General features: G+C 61.8%; 1 protein-coding gene across 20 annotated transcripts in view; it reads right to left on the reverse strand.

Moving 5' to 3' along the window:
• Nucleotides 1–1,392: 1,392 nt before the first annotated feature.
• The window catches only part of KIF1A (kinesin family member 1A), a 91,842-nt gene continuing 67,987 nt past the window's right edge, over nt 1,393–25,247 (reverse strand). For 6 of the 20 annotated variants that reach the window (XM_036858370.1, XM_036858375.1, XM_036858373.1 and 3 more), the window contains 15 exons: nt 24,894–25,002; nt 24,560–24,626; nt 24,378–24,462; nt 21,638–21,743; nt 12,237–12,351; nt 11,150–11,283; nt 10,064–10,125; nt 9,609–9,754; nt 8,878–9,072; nt 8,308–8,385; nt 7,399–7,523; nt 6,369–6,521; nt 5,898–6,090; nt 4,857–4,975; nt 1,393–4,481 (listed from right to left, as the gene is read on the reverse strand). In XM_036858370.1, coding sequence (XP_036714265.1) covers nt 4,439–4,481; nt 4,857–4,975; nt 5,898–6,090; nt 6,369–6,521; nt 7,399–7,523; nt 8,308–8,385; nt 8,878–9,072; nt 9,609–9,754; nt 10,064–10,125; nt 11,150–11,283; nt 12,237–12,351; nt 21,638–21,743; nt 24,378–24,462; nt 24,560–24,626; nt 24,894–25,002 — 1,730 coding nt within the window. In that variant the 3' untranslated portion in view covers nt 1,393–4,438. Of the gene's footprint in view, nt 4,482–4,856; nt 4,976–5,897; nt 6,091–6,368; nt 6,522–7,398; nt 7,524–8,307; nt 8,386–8,877; nt 9,073–9,608; nt 9,755–10,063; nt 10,126–11,149; nt 11,284–12,236; nt 12,352–13,708; nt 13,733–19,207; nt 19,235–21,637; nt 21,744–24,377; nt 24,463–24,559; nt 24,627–24,893; nt 25,003–25,247 lie in introns of all 20 variants that reach the window. The other 14 variants (XM_036858372.1, XM_036858371.1, XM_036858367.1 and 11 more) reach the window with 3 other exon arrangements.

Consider the following 25,247-nt stretch of genomic DNA (forward strand, 5'->3'; position numbering starts at 1 on the left):
CATCTTTATTGGAGTACAATTGCTTTACAATGGTGTGTTAGTTTCTGCTTTATAACAAAGTGAATCAGTTATACATATACATATGTTCCCATATCTCTTCCCTCTTGCATGTGGTACATTTTTTAACTCAAATTTTCAACTGTTTATCGCTAGTATATAGAAATAAAATTACTGTTTGTAATTCAATACCTTGTAATAATGTATAATGGAAAAGAATCTGAAAAAGAATATATATATATGTGTGTGTGTGTGTACATATATAACTGAATCACTCTGGTGTACACCTGAAACACTGTAAATCAATTATACTTCAACAAAAAAATAAATAAAATAAAATTAGTGTTTGTATATTGACCTTGTATTCTGCAACCTTGCTTAACTCATGTATTAATTCTAGCAGACTTTTGGTATATTCTCTTAAAAAAAATTTTTTTTTTTTTTTTTGGCTGCGTGGCACGTGGGATCTCAGTTCTCCAACCAGGGATCGAACCGTGCCCCCTGCAATGGAAGCACAGAGTCTTAACCACTGGACCGCCAGGGAGTCTTTTTAAATTTTCTACCTATTATGCCATTCTTCCATTCTGATCTGTGTGCCTTTTCTTTCTTCATTTTGCCTTACTGCACTGGTTAGGATCTCTATTACCACGTTGAATTGGGGTGATGATAGAGGGCATCCGTGTCTCGTTCCCAATCTTAAGGGTTAAGTATTAATTTTTTTGCTATTAAGTATGGTGTTAGCTACAGATTTATTGTAGACACACTTTATCAGGTTAAGGAAGTTATCTTCTATTTAAAGTTTTGATTAGCAATGGATTTTGGATTTTCGTCAAATGCTTTTTCTGCATCTATAGAGAGGATAACATGATTTTTCTTTCATTAGTTTAATATAGTGAATTACATTGATTAGTTCTTGAACCAAGCTTGCATCCCCAGGATAAACCCAACTTGGTCATGAGGTATTAACCTTTTTACGTACTACTAGATTCAATTTGGTAAAATGTTATTGAGGATATTTGTTTCTATGTTGATGAAGGATATTGGTCTGTAGTTTTATTTTCATGGAATGTCTTTGTCTGGTTTTGGTATGAGGTAATGTTGACCACATAAAAGGACTTGGGGTTGCCTGGGCATGAGGCTGGCAGTACAGGGGTGGCATACCCAAGGGCACCTGGAGCTGTTCAGACAGGTGCAGCCGGGTACTGAGGGAAGCAGGTGGATGCGACCACAATAAACACCGTCTTGTACCTCCCACCCCTCAAGGCTCTCTCCCCTCCCCACCTCGCCACTGGGAGATGCGTGCTGTCCCCAGACAGCGCTGGACACCTGGCCCTGTGGCTATTTAAGGCCCCAGCAAACAGACCTAACACACAAAGCCAAGCGGAGACCCGCGGGTCTGGTGTTGCATAAAGAGCCATGTTTATTTCTTAATTGGACAGAGCCTTAAGTGCACACACACGGTACAGGAGCCTAGAGCCTAACACTTGGGTTTCGGACATCAGGGAACTACAGTCGTTACATCAGGATGGCACTTACAGTGCAGGGGCTGGGGTGTGCCACAACCACGTATGTACAAGCCACGGGGGAACTCAGGGGACAGCTGGCCGCGGGACGCACGGACCTGGGAAGGAGCCACAGCCTGTCGTCTCTCCCGGGGGAACGCGTGGCCCAGCCCCAGGGATACAGGAGGGTGCCTGTGGGGTCCCCGCGCTGAGGAGAGCTGACGGAGGACCAGTGTGGCCACCCTGCTCGTGCCTGCAGCATCGGCGACGTTTGGGGACCCTCCCCGAGTGCCTTGCGACATCCACCCCAGAGGTGTCGAGGGGGGACTAGGATTGCCAGGAGACCACGTCACTGCAGCCGCCCTGGTGTGTGTGTGGGTGTGCGTGCGTGTGTGTGCACTGTCGGTGAGCGAGACAATCATTACTCAGAACAGAGAGGCCTTGAAACTTACGAGCGTCTCAACAGCTGGCCCTGGGCACCAGCCGGATCGCTTTGGAGCCGGGCCGCTCAGCCGGGAGCCCAGCATCTCCCTCCCTGGGGCTCCTCCCTAGGGCCACAGCGGAAGGAGCCCACTCCTCCCTGGGGGACAGAGAGCCCCCTCCAGGCGAGCATGGCCTCAAGCACAATGAGGCTGCAGCCTGAGTGGCAGCAAGCACTGCAACAAAAACCGTCCAAGAGAGATGGCTTTCTCGATCTTTCTCTCCTTCCCCACTCGCAGGACACAGCAGCCACAGCCAGACCTGACTTTCCTGTCTGCACCCCACAACCTGAGGACCCTCACGGGCCTCCAGACCAGCCTCCCATGTCACAGATGTGGCAACTGAGTCCCAAACCACTTGTCTCTGGCTTACATGGCACCGGGCACGGGAGAGCAGCTTTCCCGACTCACAGATGGAATTCTCGGACCCAGGCCCTCGCATGGGAGCCGGCCTGAGAGGAGGAAGTGGTGACGGGTAGGGGACACCAGGTGGGCCACACCTGGCTCCGAGTCACTGCCAAGATGGCACAAGGCCCAGACGAAGCAGCCCTGGAGGCCTCCATGGCCGTGGAGGCCCCTGAATTTGGGGCGATTCCCAGAAACCCTCCTGGGGGCCCCCTGCCCCACTCAGCGGGTGCTCTGCAGGTTGGCTGGCCCCAGACACCTGTGCCCGGGGTGAGAGGGCCTCAGACTCTCCGGAGGCCATGGCCTCAGGCTGGCTGACCTGAGTGGCCGTGGCCTGAGCCCTGCACCTCCAATCTCCCTGTAGGAAGGAGGGGCTCTCGGAACTGACCCGTCTTAGGACAACTCACCCCACCCGTCTCTCCTCCCTGCCCTCAAGGCCATCACGAAGGCCAGCGTCAGTGCTTGCTCCAGAGCGTGCTGTCCTGCGTCTTGACCTCTGCCTCCAGGGAAGCCCTGTGGGAGGAGCACAGGCCTGCTGGTTTCCGGACAATGTTTGACTTTAGTCCAGAATGTGAACCCTCCGTCACCCCCTCTGGGGGGACGTGGTAGGGACGGGTCTTGTGCTGCGGTTGCTGTTTTCCCTCGAGCTAAAAAGAGGCTGAATGTGCCTCTGAGTGTAGGAACAGGTCACTGAAGACCCCAGGCCCTGGTTTCTCTGAAGGGTTTATGGCCTGGGCATGACACACGGCCAGACTCTCAGCCCGGGGCTGGCTCCTGCCCGGTCCCGGGCAGCCCTCAGGCGTGGGGTCTGCAAAGGGGACGAAATGGATATTGTCACGAGAGGGCAGAACAAGACAAGGGTGACACCCTCGGATACAGGAGGAAGCCCCCTTGATGACGGATGACCCCAGCACTGGCTGCCCTCACCTGACCCCGTGGAGTTTTCTCACCGGGACTCACAGAAACTCCTCTCTTGGGACAAAGAGGGGAAGTCACGATTTCTTCCCTGGAGCGACCTGGAGCTCACCCCGGTCTCACAGTGGCTGGAGATGCCGCACCAGAAGCCCCTCGCTGCCTAGACCACCTCTAAACACAGCTCCCCGCGCCCAGCCGGCCTGGACACATGACACACCCGGTGGGACCCTGACCACCCTCCCGCTCGGTTCCCACCAGGACGGCCCCCAGCCAGGCGCCTGCTGCCTCACCTCCCACGTGCTGCCACGGACAGGCTGCCGGCGTCACCTGGACAGTCGCACCTCAGGTGGCTGCTGTCCAGGTGAGACGTGGGTCCTCCCTCCTGCGAGGAGGAGTGCACCCACCTTCTGCGCTGCTCGGACTTCAGGCATCAGAGCCCCCCAGACACACACATGCACACGCACGCACACACACGCACGCACACACACGCCCTGGGACCAGGGCCTGCCCCACAGGCCGCTGGGCAGAGGCCTCAGCTCCGGCCGGGCAGGTGTCCCCGTGGTGCCAACCAGGAGGTACCCGGCCTGTCCAGACGCCACCTCACTGTGGTCTTCCCAGGCGGCTGCCCCGCCTTGTGTGTCCTTAAGAAGCTTGGGAGGTGCATTTGGGAGCAAGCGGGGTGGGTCCACCTGAGACCTGCGGGTCTATGTGAGGGCATAAGAGATGCACACTTATAAATAAAACACAGTCTTACAGTTAATTTCTCAGTGGACTGTTTCAGTGTCACTAACTGATGTATGTTAATTATAGTCTGTCTATGCTTAAAAAAATATTAGAAGGGCAGCAATGCCCCCGTGGCTCCCGTCCTCTGGCCTTCCTGGCGTCTCCCAGCTCTTCCCACCCAGGGCGCGTTCCGAATGAAGAAAGGACAACAAACGCGGCCTCTGCTGGGAGCACGACAGGTCGTGTGGCAGGTCCCCGGCCAGAGGTGGGCTCTCAGGGCCCAGCGCGGGCATCCCCAGGAGGAGGGGGCGCGTTGGCTGTCTGCTGGGAGCAGGGCTGGGCGGCGGATGACACGACAGATGGTGACGAGGGTGGGAGAGCGGGGCCGGGCCTGCTGGCTGTCCAGGAGGGCTCGGCTCAGACCCTCATCTGGGCAGACCTCCTCCTGGAGAGCTTGGACCTGCCGAGGGCGGGAGAGAAGTGGCGGTCAGGGCGCCAGAATGGCGGCATTAGTGTCTCTGGTTCCCCGATCGCCCGAGAGACGTAACCTCTGTCTCCTGGCCCTGTGACTCGGGGGGAGCAGCCCTCCTCCCAGTCCCGTCCCCCCACCCCAGCCTCCTTTGTAAGTCACTGACTAGGGGCGAGGCTCCACCCACCGAGGGCCTGCCTGTCCCCAAGCCTGGCTGCAGTATGTCCCCAACATCGAGGCCCACCCTGGTTGAGTGTCAGTTCTGAAAATCTTGGGGATTTACACACTCGGTGAGGAGCAACGACCCGAAAACAAGAATTCACGTCCTCAAGACCGTCCCCCCCACCCTCTGCAGGCAGGACGTACCGTATGGTCCCTGCCAGGAGGGGGTTGAACGCGTACAGCCAGTCGTGCATGTCCTTGTCGCTGTTGGCCTGCAGCAGGATGCCCCGGTGCTCCGTGCACACGGCGAACGTGTTGGGGGTCTGTGGAGGGAGGCTGCCGTGAGGGGCGCCAGGCCTCCCGCGGTCAGCTAGGGGCGGTCGCCACTCCACCGGGGCCCAGGTGGGCGGGGAAAGGCCCCTCCCCGCCCCAGGGGGAGTGTCAAGGATGAGGAAGCAGAAAAGAAGACCCCTAGGAGGGGGCAGCGCTGCTGCGTGCACAGCCCATCCTGACCCTGCAGGCGGTGGCTCCCATCCGGAAGCCTCTGTAGTCAGCACACCCGTATCTTCTCATGTCCCCGTGGCCACGCCCGAGGCTACCTTGTCACTGCTCTGTGTCCCCGTGGGATGAGTCAACCCCTCACAGGCCAAGGTCCCTCCCCCGGGGACCCTGGCTCAGCTGCTGGCCCAGATGTATCCTCTGGGGCCCGTTAATCCTGGCATCTTCTCTCAGGCCCGAGCCCTCGACGTGGCGGGCATGGGTGGCAGGCTGAGCTCACACCTCCCCTTCCCCCACCAGAGGGAATCAGTGCCCAGTGGGCCCCGTGGCCACCAGCCAGGAGTCAGGGCTCCTCACATCCAGGGCCACCGCTTGCTCAGAGACGAGCAGGGGCAAAGCCAGGCACAGGGGGCTGGACTCCTGGGCCCACTGCCCGCTGGCCCTGCAGGGCTCCATGACACCCACTGTGGGCGTCCCCAGGAGGAGGGCACTGTGTCGTTAGCCGTCAAATGGGAGAGGAGTAACGCCTGCGCCACCCATCACCGCTGCTGTCACCAGGACTACCAGCCCCATGGGTGGGCAGAGCGACCCCGGGACACGAGAGGCAGAGGGACAGGGAGGCTGACCCCCATGTCCCGGCCCGTGACAGACGGGCCTGGCTTCAGCCGGGCAGCGAGCGGACGCAGGGCCCGCGGAGGAGGACCAGGCCCGGCGCCCGCCCTCCCCCCGCCCGCGGCCGTGTCGCACCTTGAGCATCGCCTGCTGGTCCTCGCTGTACTCAACCTGGGCCGTGGACAAGTTGAGCACGAACCTCTCCACGGCATCCCTGTCGCTGTTGTACATGTAGGCGTAGGGCCGCCGCACGACCACGAAGCGCTTGGCCCAGCCGGCCGTGTGCGGCTCCAGGAAGTGCAGGTACCCCTTCTTGGAGACGATCGGGCTGGGGGCGGGGACGCACCGAAACCATCTTTCTGCAGCTGCCCACCAGCTGCCCAGCCCCCGCCCGGCACTGGCCCTGGCTCTGGCTCTGGTCCCCCCTCCTGCCCTTTATGTCTGCTCATTCTCCACCCCTGTCCTAGGTCAGGGGGCCCTGCCCGACCCCCCGGCACAGAGCTGTCTCCATTCCAGGTCAGGGGCAGCCCACCTGTCCTTGCAGGGGCAGAACTGGCGGGGCGGTGCTTTAGAAGGGCCCCCGTTTGGGGCAGGGCCCCCACGCACCTGACCCGGATCTCCTGGATGTCGGGAACCAGCTGGCGCTGGGGCTCCTTGTTGGTCTCCGTTGCCCGGGCAGGGGAAGGGGGCTTCTTGGAATCCACCTCCGGCAGGGGCTCAGGCTCTGGGCTGGCCGGCCGGGAGCAGGGCTGTGGGGTCCTGGGAAAGCAGAGTGAAGCCGCTGCACTCCTGCCAGGAGGTGCCTCTCTGGCCCGGCTTCCCCGACAGCCAGTGTTACCCCCTCAGAACGGCCGGGGGCGCCTGCCTGGGCCTGCCCCCCACGCCGGCTCAGACCTCCGGCCGGCCCGCCGCTGCGCCGCGCTGCGCTGTGTGGCGGGCAGGGTCCACGCCGACGCGGCGCCTTCTCCCGTGGCACGTTCTGGCTCCCCACCTCCACACCCCCCGTGAAAGCGGCTTCCGCATCTCTTGTCTCCAAAGTTAAACTGAAGCTGACCCGACTTTCTCAGGGACCGTGTGCGTGGAGGGAGCTGCTAGTCGACTGTGGACACCAGGCCCAAGCGACGGACCCGGTGGCCAAGGAGGCCTGACTCAGGATGGCGCCCAGAGGGCTTGATGCCTTTTTCTTTCAAGAAGACAATCTGGAAAGCCTGAGGTGTTATGAGACCTGATGGATCAGACACGAGCACTGCCGGCAACGCGTCCCCTGCCCCCAACACCGCTCAGCAGGTGTCAGGTGGGCTTAAGTGGCCTCTAGGCTCTGCTTTGTCACCACTTTGCCCACTGAGTATTTTATGAGTGCTGCCACTGAATAGGGCTTTTTGTTTAGTGTTTTGACCCGTTCCTGGTTTTATTCACGACTGTATTCTAAATCTACTCTTTAGCAGAAAATGACCTTGGACAGGGCCCGTCAGCCAGCAGGGCAGACCCCCTCCCCCGGCCCTGCCCTAGTGTGTGGCTGTCCCCAGACAGCCAGCCCCTCGAGCCCTGCCTTCTTGCTCTGTGCCCAAGTCCCAGCCGTTGTCGTCGGTCAGCTTGTGGAGGCGGAAGCTTTGCCGGGAGCCTGGAGCTCACTTACCTCAGGTCAGCAGCTCCGTACTGGCCCTCGACCAGGGAGGGGCAGGTGGAGGAGGGGGTGAGCGTGGCCGTTCCCAGAGGGGACATGGACGGGTCCCGCAGCAGGGTGACAGACATCTCAGAGAGCTGCGGAGGAGAGACGGTTCTTCGGGGACAGCCTCAGGGCCCTCTGTGGGTGGGGGCATCCCTGCCGCGGCACCTTTGCCTGCATTTTACCTTCTGTTTAGGGCAACCCCACTCCAGCTGCGGGCTGGGCTCTCTTCCCAGCCTCCCCACCCTCTCCCAGCGCTTCAGGCTCTGCCTTGCCGAAGGAGGTCCTCGAGGCTGTAGAGCTCCAAAGACAGAGCCAGGACCACTGGGTGGGGGACTGGTGATGGGCCAGAGCGCCGGAAGGGAAGCCTGGAGCCTGACGCGGGGCAGGGCCAGCCTCCAGCAGCTCCGTGGAGGGCGGCACAAGAGCCGCCCCAGCCTTGGGCATGGGTATAAGGCAGCAAGACCAGGGTGGGCCCCCAGGTAGGACGCCGAGGAGGGAAGGACGCCGAGGAGGGAAGGACGCCGAGGAGGGAAGGACGCCGAGGAGGGAAGGACGCCGAGGAGGGAAGGACGCCGAGGAGGGAAGGACGCCGAGGAGAGGGGGCTTGACCAGCCCGGGACAGAGGCAGCTGGGTGAGGGCCAGGCTGGATAGGGCTGGGGACTGGGAAGACTGGAGCCAGGGAGGACACCGAGCGGACAGCCCTGGACCCGGCGGGCCCCTCGCTCCCTGCCCTCCAGGACCCCAGCCTCAGGCCCCGGGAGGCCAGCCCTCAGCTCTGAGGCATCCCTTTAGGCTGGGAGAGGAATGCTCCTAAGAAAACCCTTATCCCCTTCTCTCGGCCACAACAGCCCCCGCGGGCGGCCCTCCACGCCCACCTTGCTCTCGCTGGCGCTGACGCAGACGTGGCCGTGGGTGTGCTCTCTGGTGAAGGAGTGGGTGAGGAGCCGTAAGCACTGCCGGAGAGCAGACGCCTGGTCAGGGGCTTCCCGGGACCCGGCTCCGCCACGGACACAGGCCCGGGACACGGGAGACTGGCTGAGGGGCCAGGCACCCCAGGTCAAGGTGGGAAGCACCCTCACCTCTCCCAGGTGATGCGGCCGTCTGAGGAAGCCCCCGGGGCAGGCCTGGGGCCTGGGCGGGGCTGGGGGTGGGGCCAGCATCCCCTGAAGTGCGGGAGGCCATCCCTGTGGCCCACCCAGCAGCAGAAAGGGCCAGCTCTGGTGTAGGTGGCGAGCTCCCCATCAGCATAAGTATGCAAGAGAGAGCAGGGCACTGCCTTGGGGAGGCGGCTATAAGAGGTCCCCGGGTTCCAATGTGGGTAGGGTGGGGTGGGGGCGGGGTCAAGGTGACCCTACGTACTCATTCTCCCAGGTCCTGGTGGCCATGACAAGACACTGGCACCAGGAAAGGGCCAGGAGCACGGCCGCCGCCCGCCTGCCGCCCACCTTGACCGCCAGCTCCCGCTGCCTCTCGTTGGGAGCCTCCAGGGACGACGGCCGGCCCGCAGCCGCGAGCGGGGAGGTGGACGAGCTATGGGCCTCAGAGTCCTCGCTGGAGATGGGGGACAGGGCCTCGGGAGCAGGCCGCTGGGTCATCTCCAGCTTCTCCCGCAGCAGCAGGTAGTGCCTGGTCTTCTCCACCTGCACAGAGGAGCACGAGCATGGTTTTGCCTCTGCTCCCGCCAGGGCAGGGAGGGTGGGCGGCTGCTCTGAGCCTCAGGACAGGTTAGGCCCGGGAGAGCCGGCCGCCCAGCCGGGCTGTGGCGTGGGACGTGGCGCCAACAGACCCGCCCGTGCGCCCGCCGTGAGCCGACGGGACGGACACCGCGTTCCCGCAGCCGCTTTCCAGGGGGCCGTGCGCACTGCAGCCGTGGCCCGGCGAAGGGCCCAGAGGGTGGACGTGGCCCCGGATGGCCGCTTCCCACCCGCGCCCTGGCCCGCAGTCAGCGCCGCGGCTGGACACTGGCCGTCCTGGCCCGAGCGACAGAAGGGCCTCGCCCTGCCCGCTAGCTTCCCACCCGGTCTCTTTCTTGTCTCATCTACTGCCCGACAGTCTGCGCTTGGGTCGAGGATGAACCTTCCCCCCTAAGCCGGTGGCCGTCATGCGGCGGGGCGGCTCGAGTGCCACGTGCCCCATCTTGGGCGGGGTGAGAGCCCGGCGGGCCCGGCCCTCTCACCTCCTGCAGGAGGCTCAGCTTCTCCAGCTCCCACTGGTGGTCCAGGATGAGGCTGTCGCTCCGCGGCCTCCAGCCCGCCAGGTTCTCCTCACCCCGGACGTAGGCCACGGACGTGTCCAGCACCCGCCGGCGCCGCCGCTGCATCCCTGGAGCGACACCGTCAAGACGCAGCCCTAGCTGCAGGCTTATCCACCGAGGGAGGCGGGACCCCCGCCCCAGGCCTCCAGAGCCAGGTGTCCCACGGGGTCTCGGCTGCCCCTCCTCTCCCTTCCTCCCTCCCCTCCAGCCCCCCAGCAACACCGGGGGGCACGAGGTGGGCACTTGAGTCTCCAGGTGAGGGGCCCCCAATGGCAGCGTGGCTGAAGTCACCCAGGTGATCCCAGGGGACCGGGCTCCCTGACCTCCAACGGTGCCCCACCCCACCCCCGACCAGAGAGCCCAGGGTAGACGCTTACCTGGGCTGCCCGTGTCGGCCACGTGGCACAGGCTGAGCTCGTACACACCCGTCACGCGATTGCTGCCAGGAGTGGTGGGGGGTGGGAGGAGGAACGTCGTCACCTGGCCCCGCGTCGGCCAGGCACCGACTCTCGCCACCATCAAACGCACACTGGGCGCGAGTCCTGCAGCCGCCCACGCCAAGCGGCCTGGCACGGGGTGGCTGAGGTGCTAGGTTCCCCGCGATGCAGTCCCTGTACATGGTTCCCATCCCAGACTCCCGCTGGGCCCCCTTTTCTCTTGGGACCACTGATTCTGCCAAGGGCACCCCACTAACCCGCTCATGGAGAGGGGCTCACGCGCACGGGGTGACCTCCTGGACGACAGGATCATGGCCAGCCCAGGACCCCCACCCCCCCTTCCTCCCGGCTGTGCCAGAGCAGCCTGGACACGGGGGCCCACGAAACAGTGCACGGGGAGCCTCACTGAAGGCAGCCAGCGGTGACCTGGCACCCTTGGTGGTCCCTGTTGCTGGCGCAGGGCCCCCTCTTACTGCCTTGACATTCTCGGCCATTCCTGCCCTACCCCCAAGAATGCAGGGAGTGGTCAGAGCGCAAGAAGGGACGCTGGTCCTGGTGTCCGACTCCCCCACGTGCCGCCAGCCTCCGAGAGGCACTGGCTCAGCACAAGTCCTCAGGAAGTGCTGTCCAGAGTCCCCCTTCCCGCCCAGCCCCGTGTTTACCCAGCTTCTCCCACGGAGTGAGGGGAGCAGTCCCAGTAGCACAGATCCGCATGGCCCCTGGGGACGAAGGTCACCGGCACCTCCCAGGGAGGCCCCAGAGTGCACACCTCAGGCCTTCCCACTGTGCCGTGGGGAGAGCCTGGCTCTCTCACACCCCCCAACATGACATCGGTGTCCCCACAAGTGCCCGGCGGCGTCCACTGACGGTCCAAGTGAGATGGACCCCAGAGCCGGAGGCCCGACGGGACCGGGGCGGGTCCTCCGTCTCGTGGGCCAGCCGGCCCGGAGTGCACCACATGACATGCTGCTCCGCGCACAGCCCAGTCTGGTGCTCGCTGCGCCCAGGGCGCCACTGCAGGCTCACCTCTCCGAGGCCCGCAGGCTCCCGCTGCCGAACAGGTTACGGATGGAGCGTGACGCCGGCAGCTTGGCATCGCGGGAGTAGAAGACCATGCAGAAGTCCTTGGTGATGACGGCCGGCTGTGTGCAGTTCTCCAGCTGCGGAGGGCAGGGAGGGGCTCGGACCCAAGGACAGCCCAGGGCGCTCGGCTCCAGCTGCACCTAGCCATCTCCCCCTCGGGGCACGAGAGCCTCCGCCCGACCCACAGCCAGGCGGGAGAGAGAGCCGGGCACCCACTGCCGGGGGCCGGTGTCCGTGCAGGGGCCCCAAGTGCCCCGGACACGGGCCTCAGCTGCCTCACCATTAAATCGGGGCGACACTGTCCCCAAAACGTTTGTGAGGATCCGACCGGACCCTGTCTGTGCACCCACAGTTTAACTCTCAGACACCACAGGAAATTACTGCACAGCGAGCGAGGTGCTGTCTTAAACAGCCAGTTCTTTGGTTTTCCCGAAGCTCCAAGATAACTGCTGACAAAGCTGGGGTCTTGTCTGGGCAAAGCCCTGCAAGTGTTTTCTCAGCCTGAGCAAACCTCATCCCACGGGGCAGTCACACAGGTAGGTCCCCATATTACAGCTGGAGTAGTTAGGCTCTAGGGGGGTGGATGCCTTTGTCTCTACCATCCCGCTGGCTGCAGACCCCAAATCCCCGCCCCCATTCCTCATTACTGTGCACAGCAAGAAATGCCCATGCCCCCAGCCTCCTCCTGTGCTTCGAAGGGAGGTCATGGCCTCAGACCCTGGGGATGGAGAAGGGGAGGCTTCTGCTTTTGTGCTGCCTGGAAGATAGATGCAATGTCTGGTGGTGCTGCAGCCATCTTGCAACCCCAAGAACAAACCCATACACTAAATATAGCAGCGTTAGTTAATTGTGAGCATAGCCATTAAAAGTACATAGATTTAATTCAAGGACTTAAGAAGCCTTCTCAGAAGAGAATAGGGTTGACTGGGTTTGTCCAGGGCTAACAAGCACCCTCACTGCCCCTTGGCAAGCAGCTGAGGCTTGGGGCACGGATGATTTTGGTGGAGTGCCCTGGGGGCAGGCTTCTTACCTCAACGTAAGCAGAGAGGGTCATGTAGATCTTCTCTCGGTAAGGGGTGACCCGGTTCAGCAGGAGGGAGTTGTGCATGGAGCTGTCCCACGCGGCCTCAAACTGGTAAAAGGTCCTGGATGGAAGCAGAGACAAGGTAGAAGGTCGGATGCGGCTTGCTCTTGGTGGGGGTGGGGACATGCAGACAGACAGACACAGACAGACAGACGTGTGGGCCACCCGCAGGGAGAGCCGCTGGGGCCACAGGTCAGAGGCCCAGGTGCTGGTGTCCAGGGAGGATGGAGCCCTCCTTACTCAGGACCATGCCAGGTGGGGGTCTCCAGGCACCCCCCAGGATGAGTGCAGAGCTCTCTCAGCTCCACCCTGGGGGAGAGGGGGGGGGTCCCCTGGAGCTGAGGCAGGAGAGGATGGAGAGGGGAGGAGAGGAAAGGGGACGGGGCTGTGACAAAGGGGAGGGAGGGTGAGAGGAGGGCGTGAAGGGGGCAGAGGCGACGGTGGTGGCGGGGAGACCGTGGGAAGGGGTGACCGGCTCCACTCAGTCTCGGCCTGAGTAAGGAGGCGCCCTGGCCTCTCCCTGGACTCAAAGGGAGCCCGCCCGGCTTTGCCAAAACTCTCCATGGCCATCTCCTCCACCGACCGACTCGCCCTTGGGGGAGGATGCTGGGGGTGAAAACCGGAGTGGCCCCTCTCCCAGACGGCATGGCCTCCGCCCACCTCAGCCAGGCCCCGTGGAAAGGCAGGGCCCCACGTAGCACAGAGCAGGCAGTGGTGGCTTCTTTCTGTCCCCAGTCTGTAACCCGGAAAATAATGACCAGAGAGTGAGCCAGTGGCCAGGAAACCCCCCTGAGGGCAACTCAGGACAGCCCCAGGGCCCAGACAATTTGGTGGTCTCCACTCCAGGGCAGGGTTTCCTGTTATAGGACAGTTTCTGTTTTCAACCATCTGATGGCAGAGCTCCTAAACTCTTGCCTCAGGCCGGGTGCATGTTTTGAGGACCCTCGTATTCGAGCTGGGGCTTTGCCTCAAGGCACAATGTGGCCGCTCTGTGGGCCCCGGCAGCCCCCAGCCTCACCCGGTTTCCATCCAAGCATCCTCACAAAGACACAGTTGAGAAACGCATCAACACAAGCAGCCGGCCACAGCACACGCCCTGACGTGGCCCGGCCCCTTCGGAGGAGCCGGGCCCACCCGGCAATGCAGAGGGAAGAGGAGAGAAGCCGCGTAGGGGCAGGGACAGCGCCACGGCCACCCCCTCTCTCCATGGCGCAGTCCAGGGGCGCGGGAGAAGCAGCGGGACAGGGCAGGGCCACTGCCGGACACGTCACTGAGGAGAAAGACCCAGAGGCAGGACGTGAGGACAGCAGGGTAACCAGAGAATGGGCAGAGAGCACGGGGAGACATCGGGGGAGAAAGGAAATTGAAAGTCAGAAAAGACAGACCGAGCAAGCGCGGAAGAGAAAAGTGAGCTGTACCTAGTGTCATTTCCGAATGAAACGCTAAAGGCGGTGGCAGCCAGAACACACACGTACACACACAGAAGAAATTCACAGGTCAGAACGAGCACTGTCACCCGGCCAGGTACCAGCTAACTGACATGGAGCAGGCGGGGCCGTGCCACACCAGCCACGGGGCTGCTGACCGCTCTCATGGGGCCCAGACGCGGCCCACAGGGGTGGGGGGCTCCTTGTGGGTGGGGCCCACTCTAAGCCCCCAGCCCAGGCACTGCAGACACCCCCTTTCCCTGTGTCCGCAGGGAGAGCCTTGGGTCCATCTCCAGCAGGACCAGCTGGGCGCACCTGGTGCCACCACCCAGACCCAGAAGGATGCCCTCTGTCCCACGGGTCCCCAAATGCCCCAGCTCTGAGGCGCCAGGCCTGCGGACAGAGCCAGAGGCCTGCTGCAGTGCAGCTCAGAACAAATGCCCCCCCTGACAGCCCAGCTCCAAATGCCACTTCACAGCATGTGACCTCAGGCTGACAGCAGACATCTCTGTGCCCTGCTTCCTGGACCAATGACGGGCAGTCACCGCTCCACCTGACTGAGATGTCCTGTGGGTTAAGTAAGCCAGTGCGGAGCTGAGGACAGGGCCTGGGAGGCACTGTTGTTATTACTAGTCCTCACCCCAGGAGGCCCAACCGCACCCTGGGCAAGGCCCAGCCTGAGGTCCCGGCCCTGGTAGGCCAGCCAGCCCCAAACCCTCCCGCTGGCCCAGGGCCTGGCTCAGCGCTGCCACCTCTGTCCACCTGCCTAAAACGTCGCTACAGGACGCTGCCGGCTTCCTTCCCGCCGCAAGTGCTCGGGGCGTGAGGACCCAGCCCACCCCAGCAGGGCGGGAGAGTGGCAGCCCACCCACATGGGACCCAAGCAGCCACCCAGGAGGCCCTGAGCTTGCTGGGCAGCGTGTCACACGGCAGGAAACTAAGACCCAGCGGGCTGAGGGGGAGCCACGGTGCATCCGGGAGGGGACTGGCAGGCGGGGAGACCACACCAGGACCCCGACTCATGAGCAGGCCCAGGAGACCCCTCTGGGCATCAGGTCACCCGGAAGGGCGCCCCCTCCCCTGCGGCGCTGCCCACTCTACCCGAGCGAAGTTCAGTCAACCCCCCAGGTACACTTTTAAGGGAAATGTGTGGCCCAGACTTGGGGTCCCGGGACCCACAGCATCTGCACCACCGGGAACTGGTCAGAAATGCAGATTCCGGGGACCCCGCACCCAGGGAGGCAGAACCGCTGGGGTGGGGCCACCTCAAGGGCAGAGCATCAGAGCTTCACCATCGGCTCAGCATCCCTGTCGTGCCGTGGACCCTCTGCATCCAGCCCCCTGCCTCCAGTGAGGCCGTGCCACGCTCCACCATGGAGCCTAGCCATCTGCCCTTCCGTCTGCGTGCCGGGCCCTGGGACCCCGTTTTAAAGAAAGGGGCCACAGGCAGGCCAGCCTGCACCCACAGCAGAGCCCCGGGGGCTTCCTGCAGGGCCCCCAGCCGGACGGAAAATGCCCATCAGCACAGTCCTTCTGCAGCAGAGTGGGGACCCAGCATCGAGGAGTCCCCCCCACCCCATACACCTCCGGTCCACTTCCAGGAGCCTCCAGCTGACATCTTGACTCCAAGCGAGCCTTCCAAGCCTGGCAGGGGGTGGTTCCTGGATGGGGAGGCCTGTCTGGCGGCTCTCCTCCAGCCAAAGGGGTCAGGCAGCAGGGGCCCGGAAACAGAACCGCCCCAAATTCAGCTCTGGGACATGAGCGTGATGCTCAAACAAGCGAGGACCCACATGGGGAAAACTTGAAAACTCAGTTAAAAAGTTTTGTTGACAAAATGTCACATGTTGTAAACATCTTTTCTGTCCTGCCACAAATAGGCTGCAGCTGCTTCGTTTTCCCTGGGGTTGGTGGAACGGGAACCCGTATTGGCCCTGCCTGTGAGCACGTGTGGGTCCGCGGGAGGCCCTGGGCTGCCCAGAGGCCCAGGTGGGGCTGGTCCTCATCTCGGCTGGGCTGCCTGGGTGGGAGGTGATGGAATCTCAGGGCTCTCAACACGAGCGCCTGGTCATTCTGTATGGGACTCTACCACGCCTGCTGCCGACGGCCCATCAGAGCTCGTTCAGACAACTTCTGACATGCGTCACAGCCATCGTGTGCCAACAGGCCGGCATGGCGGGCATCCTAAGGCGAATGGGTCTGTCAAGAATCTGAAAATTAAACCCCACGCTCGAGGTTTCAACCAGAAACTCGTTATGCTCTGGGAACTATGTTTCTCGAAAAAGTGTCACTTTCAGGAGTGGCCCAGGTTCTTGGGGAAGGTGGTCTGATGGGCAGGCTTCCAGGACTGAGCCCCCGGACTGCAACTAGGGCAGCCCTCGTGTCCGGTGGGAACCGTGATCCCAAGACGTGCTCACACGGCTAAGAGCAGGGAACGGCCTCGAACTCAGGAATTCTCTCAGTGTCTGGATGCCACACGGGCTCGGCCAAGCGGCATCACCCAGCACGCAGAGCGAGCTTAGACCAGAGGGACAGAGGGGATGGAGGATCGAGGGGATGAGGGGACAAGCGAACTCCCTGGCCAGGCTTTGAGCTTCCTGGGGACTGCCTGTTCCTGTCTTAGTCTTTAAGCCCCCTTTCTAACACCCCGAAGAACGTGGCTCACATGTGATAGATGAATGAATGGGTGAGTGAGGGTCATGGCCCCATAAACGGCGCAGCACGGCAGGGCAGAAGGGGAAACCCAACAAGATCCTACATCTGGGCCCTTCCCGGGAAGGCTGGAGTAGCCCTGGGGGCACCTGGGCCACCTGTTTGAAGAAATCAGATCCCACGCCTGGTGGGATGGGTGAGGGTCACCGTGGACTGCCCTGCTTCCCAGCCTTCTCCTCAACACCTCTGTGCTTTAAAGGGTCTTGAGGACCCTTTCTGCTCCGGGCAGGTGGAAACCCGAGCCCTGGACAGGAGCGTGAGCTGGGGTAAGATGCGCAGACAGGGTGGAAGGTCTGACCCAACTCTTCATGGATCACAGGCTGTGTCACAACCCCTCTTGCGCGTCTCAGGGGCTCCACAAGGTGGGCGTGAGTCCCTGGTATTTAAGTGGGGCTCCTTTGGCAAAACTGGAGTGGTTAGAAAAAAAAAAAAACCCAGGCTTTTGCTCAGGAGGTATGTGTTTTAAATTGATTACAAGTATTTTAAATTAAATACTAACAAGGTAGTAGTGAAAAAAACCACACAACTTACATTAATAAAGTTCCACATGCAAGACCCCTGCTAAGAGCTTTTCATGTTCATCTAATTTAACATCACAACCTTAGGCAGGCCCTAATAAAATCCCCTTCCTGAGGCGGAAAGAAACCAAGGTTCCAGAAGATTCTGCCACTTGTCCACATTCACAGTTAGGCTGCCCCAGCCCAGTCGGTACAGCCCCCAGCCCCCACCCCACTCCAGATGTTGGGGACGGGACCCTCTACTTGTCCCCAGTACCACCCACCACAGTGGTTTCCTGCCCCGCAAAACATAGCCCCGTGAAAGAGGCACCAGCCCGAGTCTTGGGGCTCTGACCCCTCACCCCTCTGAGCGCCCTAAGCCTCCTCTTGCAGGCCAAGTCCACTGGGGGCCGATGAGCCCACCTCTGAAACTGGGGGCTGGGGCCCCCTGCTCAGGTACAGGGGTGAGGTCCTCCTGAAGTCTAGGGGCTGGCGAAGGAGGCCCTGCTGGGAAGGAGGGGCTCTCCCTTCCTTTCCTGGTGCCATGTCTCCTCCTGGCCGGAAGGTATGTTTCCATTTTACCCAGAACCTTCCTGGAGGCATGAGGTACTTGTAGGGGGGTGTCCAGGACCAGCCTGAGCACCCCTCTATCATGCTGGGCTGGTTGTGGAAACGCAAACTTGAACAGAATGCCCACACACCCCCATGCGATCGTACTGATGGGCCTGGAAGTTTCCACTCATCAGGGAAACAGCCCCTAAATCGGGTCCCCTCCAGGGATGAACCCGAGCCGATGGGATCCCGCCCCAGAGCCTTCTGAGAACCGGGAGACTGTCTGGGCAGGCTGCAGCCGCCTCGGCCAGCCCAGTCCGCCTCCAGGACCAGCTGGCAAGCTGCCACCTCCAGCAAGCCCTCCGGACTGCCCGAGAGGCAGGTCCCTGCTCTGGGCCCTGCAGGGCTGTGACCCTCCTCTGGTACAGCCTCCACTGCTGTTTTCCTTGACCAGGTCTCTGCCCCACCCAGCTGCGTGTCCCCAGGGAGGGCAAGGATCTGTCCCTGGAGTGGGGGCACACGTCCTCGGGCACACACCCAAAGGAACCACAGTCTGCTCGCTGCCCCAGGGGGCCTCAGCTACAGCTGCCCGGGGCACATTCACAGTGACCATCTGTCCTGACACACCACCCCCATGACCTGACAAGGACACGGCCTCAGAAGGTCCTGTTGTGCCCCCAACCTGGTCCTCGGGCTCCCCCCTCATAAAGGGGCAGGCACCACCCCATTCCCCTCCCTGCAGCTTAAATCCTCAAACATCCGCACTGGAAGCCTTCCTGCTGCTCCTTTCATCCTTCAAAACAGTGACCCTCCAGGGCCACCAAGCTCTGGCCACCATCCACAGGGACCCCCGAGCTGCCCACCCCAGCTTGGCCCGCAGAAGCCTCCCCCTCACATCCCGCCCAGCCTGGCAAGACGGTTACGGCCTTGACCCTCCACTCAGAACAGACTAGAGTCTCACGGACAAAGTCTGAATTAGGGACCGTGAGGCTGTCCACCCCCAGGGTCTCAAGGACCCTGCACCCGGTCACCGCATGCCAGGGCCTCACTCGAGTCGGGAGGGATCTGCTGTCCCCGGCCCAGGAGCCCGTGCCTCGGGGGGTTGGACCTGGGGCCACCCGAGCGAGTCCAGAGCCTGGGCCCTTCACAGCTTGACCACCCACCTACTTCCAAAAAGGGTGTGCGGTGGCCACGGCAGGAGCATGGCTGGAGCCACCCACCTGGCCAGGCAAGGGGCTCGCACCCAGGCCTGGGAGGTGCAGAGAGAGGAGATCTCAGCCGGGCTGCTCCTGTCTGCCCCTCGGCCTGTGCCCACTACAGCCCCTCCCTCCCTCCCTCTTTTCTCTTTCACCTTGCGGGGAGTGGGCCTGGCCGGCCAGCCTGCATGCGGGTGCCTGCTCCCGCTGGGGTGCGGGGGATGGGCAAGGCTCAGGAGTGGGGCGGGGGGGGGAGGGGGAGCAGGAGGTCAGCCATTGTCTACCGAGGGCAGGAAACTCCCAAAGCAGGCAAAATCAAGAGTGGGGGCAGAAGGGACTCAGCCAAGGGAGGGTGATGGGGAAGGAAGCAATAGGAAGAGAAAAATACAAAAGGAAATAAAATGAAAGGAGAAGATGGGAGAGACAGGAGGGAGAGGTGAGCAAGTGTGAAAGGAATCCAAAAAGCTGAAATGAAATCTCAGGGCTGCGGGAGTGGGAGGAGAGGCTGAAAGGAAACCAAGGGGCACAAATGGTACCTAGGCATGTCCGAATCAAGAAACTGCCTGCAAAACACAAACAATCACAGGTTAGTGAGGGGCGGGGGCCGGGCAGTGGGGCAGAGGGGCGGCCGCAGCGAGGGCGGGGGCAGCGCGGAGAGAAGCCGTCCGCGGCGACAGGCCCACTCTGAGCCGGGGAGGCTGCAAAGCGCGGGGCCTTTGAGCGGGGAGGAGGCTGAGGCCGCGGCAAAGCAGGTGGGCAGCTGAGGCTCCGAGGCCCAAGCCAGACCTGGGTCTCTGAGCCTCAGCGTCTCTGGGGGCAGAAGGGCCTGCCTGGTCACCCACAGGGCAGCCGGGCCCATCGCGGCTCCGAGGACGTCAGCCACGGTCCAGGGAAGAAGAGGGCCCTCAGGAGGAGCTGCCGGCCTGGCCAGCTAAGCCTCAGAATGTCTCCTGCCTGGGGCCACCCCCTGAGGAGCGTCCCCGAGATTTTCCAGGCCGGGCTGGGGTCGCGGCAGTCCTGGGGCCATACAGCAAGGGCAGGAGCCAAGCAGGGGCCAAAGCAGCTACGGGCAAGGACAACAGCCCCAGCCCAAGGACGTCCTTGAGCCTTGAGGGCCCTGACTGGCCCACAGCTGGCCGGCCTCACTTCCCACAGCCCCCAGGGAACAGGACAGAGCCCATCAGCGATGGGTCTTCTGGCCTCCAGGAACAGGGCGAACCTCTTTAGCCAAAGCCCCACTGACCCGGGGTCCAGCCAGGAGCAGCTGCCCCCTCCGCTGCCTGGGGACTGAGCCCAGGACGAGGTCCCCTGTGCCCTGCAGCAGCCGCGCTGGCCAGAGGACGGGAACCCAGAAACGCAGTCCTCAGAGCAGGGAGACCGTGCAGGGCGGGAGGCCCAGAGGCACCCCTGCCCCCTTCTCTCCCCCCCCACCCCTTCTCGCCCCAAGAATCTAGGAGTTGCCGGGGCAAAGGAAGGGTCAGAGGTCAGGGGAATGCTGAGGTCATTCTCCAGGTCCAAAGCGGCACTCAGCATGGCAGACAGAGCCCTCCCAGGCCCCACCTCCCCCGGGGTCCCCATCCCTGACGGCCCGGGCACAGCGGCCCGTGTCCCTGCAGGCAGCCCGTGCAGGTGGGCACCAGGCCCTCTCTGCCATGTCCCCAGGGTGTGTTCTCATGGTGACAGGCCCCCCACACCGTGCCTCACTGCACCCCGCCCCGAGGTAAGCCCAGCCAGCCTGTCATGGTGCCCCCCGCCCCTGTGAGAAAACCCCTCAGCAATCTTCACCCAACCCCTCCCCCCTCTGGACATGAGTGCAGGGTGAGTTTCTTCTGGAAGGTTCTGGGGCAGGGCTGGAACCAGAGCCACACCTGCCCCTGTCAGGGTCTCTGCCCCCACCCCCCAAGCTGCCCGCACCAAGGGATGGTTCCCTACAGCCCACTCTCCAGGGAGTCTATAAGGAAACCGAGCTCCGTCTGGACCCAGGACCCTTATGGATCCAGTTCTCCCTGCACGTGTGGGGTCCCCGCACTCCACTCTGAGCACACCCAGCCCTCAAGACATCTTTCCTGCAAACAGCCGCAGAAGGCCGTGGAGACGCCCATGGCTCAAGCTCAGGGTCGGTTCTCGGCTTCTTCCTCCTGGGCCAGGTTGAGCCCTTGGGACTCGGGAGCACCCTCCCTGTGTCCCCGAAGCCCCAGAAAGCAGCATCTCAGATAGAGCCAAGCCCTCCGACATTCCCCGGAGGGCGGCTCTCAGCAGTCATGAGCTGCCTGCCCTGGCTTGGCCCCCAGACGCCTCCCCCTCACATCCCCGCCCAGCCTGGCAAACCCCGACAGGCCTGCTTTGTCAGGGGCTGCCGGGGGGCCACATCCACCCGCCCTGATGCGGTCAAGCTCAGACTGCCCAGGTTGCAGAGATCTTGGTCATCACCTGGGAGCTTGGAAAGGAACAGCCCAGTGACAAGGAGTGTGGGCTAAGCTGTGCCGCTGGGCAGACCTCCACCCTGGGACACCAGACTGCCGACCCAGCTGGACCCTGAACTCCTCCAGGACTCTTGTCCCCAGCACCCCTGCCAGAGGGTACAGACTTGCCCGCAGCAGCGTGGTTGGGAAATCCAACCTGTTTGTCCGCCCCATGCTGCCTACTGCCCCATCCCGCCCACCCACCCACGAAACTCCCGAGGACGGGACCCAGCTCATCCACCGGCAACTCCCACGCGGCCCCTCCGTCGGGTGACCGAGTGAGCTAGCGACAGGATGGTGCGCGGACAATCCTGCCGGGGGAAGTCGCGGCCACAGGCACCCCTCCCTGCACCCCTTCCTGGAGGGCTCAGAAAGGAGGGCTTGGAAAGCTTTGGGCCCTTTGCTGGGCCAAGTGGGCGAGCTGAGAACGCACCCTGGGTCCTGACTCGGATCCTCCTCCAGGGAGTTGGGGAGCAGCCCTGCCGCCGCCCCCAGGGGACTCACCGGTCGTCCTGGGCCGGGTAGATGTATCCAGACGAGAGGATGTTGAGGGACAAGATGTTGGGGTCAATCAAGGACTCGTCGGTTTCCGGGGTGTTTCGGATGCGACCTACAGGAAAGCGGACAGGCCATGTGTCACTTCCCAGGAGGGCAGGCGGGGGGCTGGGTCCCTGCTCTCCGCCTCTGCCTGGGCCGGAGCTTCCACCTGTGAGGCCACGTCATGTGGCTCCCCACGTGGCCACAAGAGCACCTGACAAAAGGCAACACCGGGGGGTGGGGGACAGGGAGGCCTACACAGGATCTGCACCTGCACATGGTGCCACCTGTCAGTGGGCGTCCTGCCATCTTTCTCCTGCAGCCTAAGTTCTGAGTTTCTTAGTTTCTCAGCCGTCGATAACTCTCGCAGTTATCTCCCCCACCCCAACTGATAAGATTCCAATTCCTCAGCCTAGAACTCACAGGCTCTCCTACCTGCTGGAAAAGGAAATCTTAGCAAGATGAGAAAGAGAAAATGTTCCCTTTTCTCTTTACACTTAAAAAAAGGAAAAAAGAAAGAAAAGAAACACTATCTGCGTCAAAAATCTCTCTCTGTAAGAAGCATCTCTATCAGAGCCCTCTAAGGCGCCCGCACTTGGGTGGGGGGCGGGAGTGACTCTGTAAACGGCACCAGAACGGCTATGAGTCAGAACTCCCTCCTGGTGGTTTCATTAATAATTTCGTGCTCTTGTAGAGATCCTTAAATTCACTGCTCTGCTTCCTCGCGGAATAAACAAATACTGACTTTTCTGTGTTAAGCCAGAAAGGAATCCCTGGCCTCTCCCCTCCTCCCCGCCCCCCATGCACGGAGATGAAATAAGACCCAACACCAGGCCAGAATTCTGAGCCCACACGCTGGGGCTCCACTTCCTGGAAGTCTCTTGCAACATTTGAGCTCTGGGAGGAGGCAGGTGTGGGCCTCCAGCCACGTGTCCCCGCAGGGTGTGTCCCCCATGGCTGGAGGCTAAGGCGGGTGAGGGCCACACGGCCCCTGCTGGGGAGGCTCAGCTGCAGGAAGAGACCTGGCCCGTGTGCCAGCCTCACCCCTCCTCACCCCCGGGCGTGGGCTTCAGCGGAGGCTCTTCCGAGGGACTCTGTCCTCTCCGAGTCCGCCCAGGCGCTCCACCTGCAAAACTGATGCCCTCGGAGTCCCGGTCAGGCCGAGACGTCCACTCACAGGTCTGCGAGTTGATGCAGCCCAGAGGGGCAAGCCCAAACCCCTTAACCCAAAAGTGGGGGCCTTGGTGTTCCTGCCAGCATCTCCCCGAATCCCCTTCAATAGCACCCTTATCCCCTCACCACACACATAAGCGAACACCCCTGTTTGCATTTTCAAATGGGATGTGGCCGGGAGAGCAGAGAGAAAGGTGGGATCCCGGGACCAGGGCCTGGCTCCCCAAGACCAGCGAGGGTGCAGCCTCTGTGCAGACACAGGGGTGCTGGTCACTATCCTAGGGATGAGGGTGATGGGGTGGGGCGTCAGGGAGAGGTTCCACCAGGACCAGAGCTGGGTCAGTAGGCAGTGTAGACCCTTCCCTCTGGGCAGAACAGGCTTGGGGTGAAGGCGGCATCATTTCCCACCCACGTGCAGTACGTCCGTGAGCGAGTTGGGTGTCTGCTTCATCTTTCTCTTTAAACTGATGCAGAGTTTTTAGAGTCACCCTAAACAACATCTGAAATGGGGGTGTATATGCTTGTTCTACCGTTTTTCTGACTTGTGTGAAAATAGATACGAAACGTCTAAAATAAAAGCATTTGTCCTGGGGCCCCCAGAACCTCCCTGCCCACAATCCTGCACTGCGGGTGCAGGACGATGGGTCCCTCGTCACAGTCCTGTTACTACACCCTCAGAACCCCCCCTACAAGCCCCCAGGGACACTGCCCTGGAGCTGTTGCCCACCAGCCACAGCAATGCCCCAGGGTGGGCCCTCCATGGGACCCTCAGCTCCAGGCCAGGGTGGCGTGGGCGCCTTCATGCTGATGACACGCTGGAATGGACAGTGGTCCCTATCCTTGAATGGAAACTGGGAAGACAAATTCTTTACAAAGAATCAGCAAAGGAAACGTTTCCAGTAGATGAAAGAGTTCATGACATGAAGTTACAGAAGAAAAGCGTCTAAGCTCCTGGGTGATCTCTGTTAAGTTGAACTGTGTCCCCCCAAAAAGACGTGTTGCAGCCCTGACCCCCAGAACCTTATTTGGAAATAGGACCTTGGCAGACGTGATCAGTCGAGATGCTATCACACTGGAGTCAGGTGGGCCGTCATCTAAGTATCTAGGCCCTGTGAAGATGGAGGACCGGGGTGATGTGTCTACAAGCCAAGGATTCCCTACAAACCACCAGAAGCTGGAAGAGGCAAGAAAGGATTCTCCCCTGAGGTTCCAGAGGGAGCGTGGCTCCTGCTGACACCTTTATCACAGGACTTGTGCCTCCAGAACTGTGACAGGATACATTTCTGTGGTTTTAAGCCACCAGCTTGTGGTACTTTGTTACAGCAGCCCTAGCAAGCTAGTACAGTGATTAAATAGAAATCTGGAATCATCACCTGAGGCCAAGCCCTTGTTTTCAGGTGAGGGGCTGGGGCACAGAGAGCCAAAGGCACACAGCAACAGGGGCAGAGCCGTGGTTAGAACGCAGGCGTCTGGCCAGGGGCTGGGGGTGAGCGGGGTGTCTGTGTTCTTCCCCCGAGGCCCCCCCCCCACTCACCCACGACCAGCTCTCGCACTTCCTTCCAGTGGATGTGGCTGCCTGTCTCATGCAGCAGTGTCACGGTTATCCGTCTCTGGATGCCCTGCGAGGCACCAGGAGAGAAGACACGGTCAGATGTCCTGGGGTCCCTGGGTGGGGGGGGGTGCTCGAGGCTGGTGGGAGCAGCAAGCGCTTCGCACCTGGTGAAGCAGGAAGGTCCCCATGCACGGCATCCCGCCACGGTGGTCCACCACTGCAGGGATGTAACTGGGAGAGAGATGTGAGAGCTGAGGGCCGTGCCCCTCCTCCCAGCCCCCCACCCACAGCACACACACCCGGCCCCCAGGAGCAGAAGGGGTGAAAACAGGAAAACAGATCAGCTGCTCCCTCCAGCAAAGGTGGGGTGGCCCGGTCCGGGGAGACCAGAGTGCCACCACGTGCCACCTGGCCCAGCCCCTGGACCCCTCCCTGCTCCACAACCCCAGAGGACCCCAGCCCATCCCCAGCGTGGGCAGCACCAGCCTTGGGACTTACTCGCCATTGGCCTCCAGCTCGCAGATCTCGAAGTAGACCAGCAGGTCGTACTTGCAGTGGCAGGGCCCGGGGCAGGGCCGCGTCAGCGTGCTGAGCTTGGTGGCGGGCACTGGGGGCGACAGGGGAGAAGCACACACTGGTAGGAAACTGAGAAGCCACGTGCCGAGGGCGCGCTCAGAGGGGAGGCCAGGGAGGGGACGCCTCAGAAGCAGTGAGGTCGTTGCCCTCCAAGATAAACCACCAGCGGACCCCTCCCCCGGCCCCAGGGTACGCCCCGCTCTGGGTACCGGTGGACCTGGGAACAGACGTGACCGTGGGCTTCCCTGTGCCCAGCGGGAGGAGCACTCAGCCACA

Source organism: Balaenoptera musculus, chromosome 7 (assembly GCF_009873245.2).
Source record: "Balaenoptera musculus isolate JJ_BM4_2016_0621 chromosome 7, mBalMus1.pri.v3, whole genome shotgun sequence".
In the NCBI taxonomy this organism is placed as follows: Eukaryota; Metazoa; Chordata; class Mammalia; order Artiodactyla; family Balaenopteridae; genus Balaenoptera; species Balaenoptera musculus.